General features: G+C 38.1%; 1 protein-coding gene across 2 annotated transcripts; it reads left to right on the forward strand.

The window, feature by feature from the left end:
• The first annotated feature begins 5,359 nt into the window (after positions 1-5,359).
• Positions 5,360-9,099, forward strand: LOC127651077 (ADP-ribosylation factor-like protein 4A). 2 transcript variants are annotated; one of them, XM_052136787.1, is made up of 2 exons: positions 5,360-5,566; positions 7,357-9,099. In XM_052136787.1, exon 2 carries the CDS (start codon positions 7,491-7,493, stop codon positions 8,094-8,096), a length of 606 nt encoding a protein of 201 aa, XP_051992747.1. In that variant the 5' UTR covers positions 5,360-5,566; positions 7,357-7,490; the 3' UTR covers positions 8,097-9,099. The 2 variants fall into 2 exon arrangements, with proteins under 2 accessions (XP_051992747.1, XP_051992746.1); XM_052136786.1 differs by lacking the exon at positions 5,360-5,566 and adding an exon at positions 6,058-6,698.
• Positions 9,100-9,320: the final 221 nt, after the last annotated feature.

The raw sequence follows: 9,320 nt of genomic DNA on the forward strand, positions 1-9,320 counted from the left end.
TAAATCCAAGATTAACATAATTAATAACCCACTTCATCCCTCTCAGTTAATGGAAGATTTAATGAAAATCACTAATACCAACAAACTAATATCCAAACTACATAAACTTATTAAATAATGATACAACAATTATAATACCCATGAATAAATGGGAAAAAGCCTTCTCACCCAACACCGACCTCTGGAAGGAAATCTGTAACAACACATTCTCGATGACTAATAATACTAACCTCCAGCTCATACAGTTCAAGATTATTCACAGGATTCACATCACCGAAAGAAAGATGTTTATAATGGGCTTGAGGGACACAGACATTTGTTCACAGTGCACACTGGGGAACACAGATGACTATTTTCATGCCCTATGGACCTGTCAATCAGTTCACTCATTTTGGATATCAGTGACCACAAAACTCTCCGTTATCATGGGTTGTGGAATCCCTCCATCTCCGTCACTCTGTTTACTTAATAACTGCATGGAAGTTGATAATCTCCCAATTAAATACAAAAACCCCCTCCTCGTCTCTCTAACTATCGCCAAGAAAGTAATTTTGCAAAACTGGAAGTCCAAAAACTGTATACATATCAATCACTGGAATAATCTTCTAATAGAGTACATCACATTAGAAAAACTAACATACACTAACAAGAATATTATATCTACATTTCTTGATATCTGGAAACCATTCCTAACTCATCTTCATATAAATCAATAACCTGGAACCGGACCAACGCATTCTCCCAACCACACTACTGATGATATTACAGTAATATCATTACTGTACAGTACTACAATTATTCAGTATAGATGCCCTTTATATATATATGTATATGTATCTATTTGTATGTATGTGTGTGTATGTATATTTGTATATGTGTGTAGATGTATGTATGCGTGTGTATGTATATGTAGGTATGTGTGATGTATACATGCATGTATGTGTATGTGTGTGCATATGTATGTATGTATACATGTATATGTATAATGTTCGATAAGCTGTACTTTTATTTAAAATCTGCATACTACTGCTATTTTTTTTTTATTTATTTTTTTTTTTTATCAAAGATGGTGGTAGTAGGGATGATGATATTGATGCTATTATTATTATTATTATTATTATTATAGAATGATTAGTCTTCCCTTCCTCTCTCTTTCTATATAAATGACAATTCAGAAAATATTACGTATAAATATGTATAAAATTTTGTTAAAAATATAAATGGTCTGGGTCGGGCGTCTGTTCTAGGTGCTGTTGGTGGGTGCAACTGGCATATCCTGCTGGCATAATCATTACAGAATCAGTGATTGGACTGACTGGCCCTTCCTTTTCACTGCCTCTGGCCAGATCCCTCCCTCGTGTTAAAGAATCATTGATTTGATACCTGGGTTGGATGTGGTGTCTCTGGCTGGGGAGCTAACCAGTGCACACCTTGCTCAAAGCCATGGAAGGGAAAAAAGAAAAAGGGGGAAAGGAAAGGGGGGAAAGGAGAAGAAGAAAAAAAAAGAGAAAAGGAGAAGGAAGGAAAAAAAAGAGGAAAAAAAGAAAAAGAAAAAAAAAAAAAAAAGGGAAGGGGGTAAGAGTGCCAACCACCCATAACATTTGGTTACGTCAGGTCACAAACAGACTAAGGGAGCTTGGTTTGGAGGTGCCTGTTATGGTGCCCCGGCGTACTTTCTTTTTTTTTTTTTTTTTTAAAGAGGACACCTCAATGGAGCCTAGAAGCTTAACTACGGGGGTTGGGTGTCGCTGGCGGCGGTGAGGGGGAATCGGAATATTGAATAGAGGAGAGGTGTCGGTATCTGTGTGGAGCTCACTGGCAGTTGTGGATCAGCCCCCTGACCTAGAGTTTAGAGCAGGTACGGTGACATTATTGACTGACCTAAATGTATTGTTATTAGTACTATTGTCACTATTATTATTATAGATTGCTAGAGCTAATGCTCCTATTATTGTCATAAATTATCATTATAAATATTATCATTGATACTATCACCACTAATATTAATATATTGCTGTTGTTGTTGTGATTGTTGGGGTGATTAATACCCTCACTAAAAATATACTGATACTACCGGACTGCCCCTATCTATACTTGCGTCACAGAAAGGATCTCATCTGTCTACATACACCACTTTATCGATGACTGTGTTGGGCTGTTTTGTATTTCGTTGTTTTTGTTTTTGTGCTTTTTCTCTCTTCTGTATTGTATATGTGTCTCACTCCCTTGTATGTGTTACTCTTTTGTTAATTTGCAATAAAAAAAAAAATAAAATAAAAAAAAATAAAAATAAAAAAAAAGAGCGGATTAACCGATTGTCAACACTGTTGCTCAAGTATTATCAGTTCAAATTTCTATACGATTAAAAAAAAACCGGATGTAATATTTATGAAAATGTGTTTACAAATATGCCATGTGTTTTGTAGTAGTAGGCCTCCATGTTGAGTATAGGCCCAAAATATAAAAAATGCCAATTAATTTACCTGTCAGTTTTGTTACCCAGTAAAGGTAACATTATGGGCAGTAGGTAACATATTTGTCCTTAAAGTGTTAATGACTATAATTGATTTTAGCAAGTGGTCACATAATTTGTCCAACCAGCTTACTTTGTAAATTCTTGGTATTTTCCCAAAGTCTGAAAAATAACTGAATTTGTCTGTAACATTGTTGACTAATTGCAATTAACATCTCTCTCTCTCTCTCTCTCTCTCTCTCTCTCTCTCTCTCTCTCATATTTGTGTATTCGGGAAAACTATATTTTTTTCTTCTAACTGACAAATGTCACGCAATTATAGAATGACCCATATACTGCTGAAGTTACATCAGGGTGCTGCATATTTATGGAAGGGGGCCAGTAAGGAAGAAGAAAGAGGAACAAAGTACCTGAGTGAGAAGCTGAAGTGCAAAACCAAACCAATTACTGTAGGCAAGGAGCCAGGTAAGGCACATCTGGACTAGATTACAGCAATCAGTGAGAGCGGTGTATAACAATTCATATTCTTTACGCCTACAAAATTTCACATAAAAAAACTCATTTTGCAATTTTCCTGTTTAAAGAGGAGTTTTTGTGGAAAGACAGAGCTCATCCCCCTCAACTGTTTGCTTGTTCCAACAAAACTGGAAGGTTCACTGTGAGTATCAAAGACCTGATAATATAGTACCAAAGTTAAGCTAAGATTCAAATTGGGCAAGTGAATTAGAGGATTTTTGCTTTCAATCCTGCCGTGAGACAGCTCCTATTCTGTGTCATTTAGGCGTTAATAATGAATTTTTAAAACTACAGATTGAAGAGGTACCTGGTGAGTTTAACCAAGATGACCTGGCAGAGGATGATGTCATGTTACTGGATGTCTGGGATCAGGTTACAAATTGCTCTTGTCATTATCTTCTGCAATGTTATGCACTATAAAAGTAAAAACTCTAAAACTCTCTTAGAGATTACAAGGACTGCAATACTAACCTGACAAGGTCTGACAATCTTTAGTATTCAGTGATATCTCTTGACCTTCTTCAGGATGGTGTATCCCATATCAGTGTGCTACTGACCTCTAATCTTATCTCTTAGGTATTTGTGTGGATTGGAAATGATGCCAGTGAGTTGGAGAGGACGGAGTCTGTCAAATCTGGTAAGGTGCCCAAGGCACACATTCATATAAAGAATATTTCTTGGTAATTTGAATGTAAAACTGAAACCCCTTTAAGCCTACTATGGGTTAAACAGCATGCTTACAAGAACATACCACAACATTATCACATGCATGAATGCAAAACATACATTTACATTTTTAAACAACATTTCATATGTACAATCATCAATTTATCAAGTCAATAAATATGAAAAGGCAACTCTCTAAATAAGCATTCGTCCCACCTGCAGCAAAGATGTACATTGAGACAGACCCATCAGGACGGGACAAGGGGACACCTGTGGTTGTGGTACAGCAGGAGCATGAGCCCCCCACCTTACTGGTTGGTTCCTAAGGTGGGAAGCCTCTCGATGTTGTGAGAGCTGCAGTTATGCCAAAAACTCAATTGACTTCACTTGAAAGATACAACAGGTTGCAAGTTACTGAAGTGTGACGAGTGAATTGTCTAGCAGCATTCCATAAAAATTCTATAGAAACTATGCCATATGTCCAAAATGCCAAATGAGCTAATAGAAAATAGGCCTCTATCACCTTGATATGAGTATACTCTATACATATACTCTAATCTAAAAACATTGTATTTCCCATATTTCTATTGTATTCTACACTGCATTTATGAAAATATGCTTTTTAAAACAAAACAATTCTACAATTACAGACTCAATATATTTGTGGATGATTTGTTTTGTTTTCTTGTCTGAAGTCAGTCGACGGAGCTCACGAGAGCTCCCCAGCAGCGAACCCTAAATTACAACACTTGCAAATAAATCTTGCACGCATGTTGCTGAAGTCTTGCTGAAGTATAAAGACATATGCATCAAATATTGCCTTTCTAATAAACAGTAGAAAAATAATTTAGCTAAAGCACATCATAAAAAGATTGGAAAGGGCATTGAAACACTGAACCAAACTTAATCAAGTAAATGGCACCAGAGAGCACTTACACCCAACTGCCTTTATTGTGAATATTTACTATCTGTCCTTATGAGACATACATCTTGTATATATTTGCTCTTATTATCACGCACTGTACATGGACAGTCTTGATCAAATTAATTCCTCACTGGTGATAAGTGATCATTCAAACTTCAAAGGAAAAACAAAAGACAAATCAGAAAGCCACCAACCATGCAAAAAACTAAATAAAAAATTCTGGGTTCAATAAAAGTTCAGCTCAATCGGCAGCATTTGAGGCATAGTGTTGATTACCACAAAAAAGTTACAGTGTGGCACTTACAATGGAAGTGAATGGGGCCAGTCCACAAACATTAAAATACACACTGTATCAAAAGTGTAGCCACAAGATGTAGACAATATGCATTTTAACATGGTTTTAGTGTGATAAAATTGCTTGTTACCTTTTCTGCGTAAAGTTATACGTATCTAATTTGACAACTTCGTCGTCATGCCGATATAATGCCATAAACCCTAAAACAACAGTCAAAACAATCATTTAAGCAACTTTAAATCTCAAATAGTACACAAGTTTTAACAGAAAAATGTATGCAATTTCTTTTATAAAATTATTTGCTTCACATTTCTGCCTAAAGTGTATGAGTTTATTTTTTATTTTTTATTTAATTTGTCAATTAACATTATGCCAGAAATGCTGTCGATTGAGTTTAGCTTGTATTAAACCCGGAATATTTCTGTAATAGAAATGGAAAGCAACGAGGGTGCGCCCACAGTCACAGTCCCGCTTGTGTTTTCTTCCTAACCACGAGGTGGCGCTCAAGTGAAAGAAAAAAAGGACGCATTCCACTATAAAACCAAAAACAATTTGATCAAAGTAATGGCAAAGTATTTATAGCAAGTCAGTCCACTGTCGGACATCTATGAAACGCTCGGAGGCTATTTCCAGTCGTGCAAGTGCAGCTCCAATCTATTTGAAAGGGTGGAACAACGAAATCTAAAAAACGGTTGGTCAAGATTAAGATCAAATAACATATTTCAAATCAGCAATACAATTTGTAATATTGGAATAATAAATTGTTCTTCTTTACCTCAGTCAGGTTACGTTAAAACACGCAATTTTCACGGCTTGTATAGCTAATGCACATGCGCTCTAGCGAGTTGATTGACAGGCGATGTCTGGCTCTAAAAGGTGATTGGCTCTTTTACCTGTAAAGCGGGACTTTCTTTCTACATCTGTTGGGCGCTAGAGCGTGTTGTTTTAGCGTTCCAATTTCTCCCATTCATTTTAATAGAAGTGGTCCGTCTCTGCTAAAAGTCTCTGGTCAATGTTCTATCAGTATAACTTTCTATGACACTGATTACCGGTAGAATTACATTTTTATTATTATTATTATTATTATTCTTCTTATTATTATTATTATTATTATTCTGTAACCTCAAGCTCTTTGTACAGTGTTGACCTTTCAGACTTTGTTGAATATGCATCTTTCAATGGAGATTTAAATTAAGTGAATCTTTTGAAGTGACAGGCTTATTTACAGGTACTGGACTTTATTGATAGCTCCGCTAATTGTTTTGACACTCTGATACACATTCCCTTTGGCTGGGTGTTATGAAACTATCATAGGCCATTGGTCACGTACACCGTATGAACTCCTGTATTACTTCATCTTTTTCTCTTTCGCTTTCCACTACATAGTTAATACTAAGTGTATTGTTTTTCATATATATATAGGCGAATTCACATGACAGTTTTTTATTTTTTATACTTTCAATGGTAAATATCACCTGTAAGCGCGTCTCTAAAACTTTAAACGCCTTGAGCGACATGAGCAGGTGGTGAGGAGATGTGTCCAAAAAGACGACGGGCTTGACTTTCCACCAATTAGACTCCAAGGAAAATAATACGCGCCCATGGAGACGGACCAATCAGCGTGTTTCTCTACAATATGGGAGGTGCTAACTGTGCTAGAACGAACTGGGAGCCAGCCAGCTCGCTGTGGAGTCGGTGTAACAGGCGCCGTTTGAGGGAGTGGATACACTTGTCGGTTTTGATTGGCAACAATTTTTGGGAAATAGTCAAAAACATTTTCGTCTACTTACTGAACGCGTAACGCAAGATTCGCGCTAAATAAGGTGAGTGCTGAATTGGAATTTATTCCCTTTCGCTGTTGTTTACAAAGCTGAAATGATAAAAAAATATCAGTCAATGCAGTAATGATATTTAGAATAACTTATTATTTTGGCAATAAAGCTAAAGCTTTCATTCCCGGTTATATAATCATAATGAATCTCGTTTTTATTTATTACATGGTAGGAGCAGAAGAAGAATATAAATCATGTCTTTATTTATGCGCCCCTCCTCAAGCGCTTTTACAGATGGCCACAGAGATCTGCGACAGACTCGTGTCTTCCAGGTTTAGATGGGCCAAACTATGCTTTTATCTCCATTGACAACTTGAGGAACTGCTATTTAACAATAAAAATGACACGCACGTTTTTGTAGGACGTGATCAAAAAAGCTGTTTACAGATGCATTAGACTGCTTCTGAATAGGAATGAAATGCTGGTGACCCTGTGGCGCTACATGTGCAAATGGGATTCCTGCAGTTTCATCCCTCATTCAGCATCACTGGCACTGAATGACACCCAACTAGGTTAAATCTGTGAGCCTTTCAAAATGACAAAAAGAGAACCATGCTTACTTAGAATGAACAGTAAAATAAAGGGGAGCTGTAAAACTGTCCTCCACTGGCGGCCTTCATGTGTCATCTACTTTTTCATTTGGTTTCAGGTTATAGCAGCAGCTTCTCAGGGAACGAGAGAAGCCTTGTAAATATTTGGTGAAGCATCAGCAGTAGCAGCGACGACACCTGGTCTCCCAAGTCTCTGGCTTCGCATTCATCCCTTTCAGAGGGGCAGAACAAGATGGGGAATGGATTATCAGAGCCCCATGCCATTTTCCACTGCCTGCCATCCTTTCAGGCCCTGCACATTGTTATTCTTGGGTTGGACTGTGCTGGTAAGACCACTGTATTGTACCGGCTGCGCTTCAATGAGTTTGTGAACACCGTTCCCACCAAGGGCTTTAACACGGAGAAGATCAAGGTGACGCTTGGTGGGAAAGGCCGGACTGCGACCTTCCATTTCTGGGACGTCGGGGGTCAGGAAAAGCTCCGGCCGCTGTGGCGGTCCTATACGCGGTGTGCGGACGGCCTTGTGTTTGTTGTGGACTCCGTGGACACAGAGCGCATAGAGGAGGCAAAGACGGAACTGCATAAAATAACTCGGCTACAGGAGAACCAGGGGGTGCCCATGTTGGTGGTGGCCAACAAACAGGACCTGCGCAATGCGTTGCCTCTCTGTGAGGTAGAGCAGATGCTAGCACTGAATGAACTTGGCTCTCATACACCTTGGCACCTCCAACCGGCCTGTGCCATCATCGGAGAAGGTCTGCAAGAGGGTCTGGAGAGGCTTCACTCCATGATTGGCAAGCGGAGAAAGATGATGAGGCAGCAGAAGAGAAAAAGATGACTGTTTGTTGATGGGAATTTAAGCTGGACGTGATCGTAGAGAGGTGCCCATTTTCCTCTGTGATGACTCTGCTGATGGGCCTTTGTGGTCCTGTGCTCCTGGAATTATTGTTTGGGTGGGCTGAGTTTTATCAGTCGGATGGGGTTGGATACAGGACAGTATTGATTTACCTCTTTGGTTGATGGATTGTAGCAGTGGTGGGACCGCACAGATGATCACATGGAAATTTTACATAAATACAGTGTTGCAAAATGTAATTGGGTCAGTGGTACATTGATTTCTCATGAACGATAACACTGGAGATTCAAATTAACTTGTAAATGACAAAGAAGAGTTCGTCATTGTCCTTACATCAGAAGTGTTACACATTCTAGCATTTTAAACAACTGGAAAGTCAAGAAATGGAAGTATTGACTACCAAAGCTGCCATGGACTTACATTTTCTGATCCAATGTGTACATTTAGGTGAAGTGTCTCTCCCATTGGTTTCATCCCAATTAGCCACCAGTCTTTTTCTCCAAGCGTTTGGTGTCAGGGGAACACGAATAAGCTTTATGGATCACTTGTTTTGGAATGCACAAATGTTTGATTGATATGTCACTGAAAAGGTATTTCACCCACCACTGAGTCTATAGTTGGGTAACAATGAATATGATAACTGTCTATCCTTGTTAAAGTAGTCCTGCATTATGTCTGTGCAGTTTGGCTTACTGTTACTCCTTGAATACTGGACTCAGATTGTGTGCTTCCCTGAATGACAAGAGATGTTTAAATGCACTTTAGCTATTCCCTTTTCTAGTCTATGAACTTGCAGCATCCATTTTTTAAAGAGTAAATAGTTTATCATACTACAGAAAATAAGTGATATTTTGCTTCGAATAAAGTGTTTTTTTGAAAGGCCCATTGTTCTACATTCAAATGTGTTAAGCTGCCACTCAGTGCTAGTGTGTTGGGTGATGTACATATTTATGTGTTGAAATTTGTACACTTTGAATAAATCCACAACTACACTAAACACATGTTTTGAATCCTCATTATTACCTGTTGCACGATGAACTACATTTAATCATCATAGCTAATTATAGTTAAAGAAGAAAGAATGAAAACTCTTTATTGATGAAACCATATAATTGCATGTGTACTCTGATAATGGTGTGACGCACTGTTCAGATGAGTCATTGGAAGTCGTTTCTGTACAGAGCCACTGGGACATTCAAAACCAGT

Source organism: Xyrauchen texanus, chromosome 10 (genome assembly GCF_025860055.1).
Source record: "Xyrauchen texanus isolate HMW12.3.18 chromosome 10, RBS_HiC_50CHRs, whole genome shotgun sequence".
NCBI lineage: Eukaryota > Metazoa > Chordata > Actinopteri > Cypriniformes > Catostomidae > Xyrauchen > Xyrauchen texanus.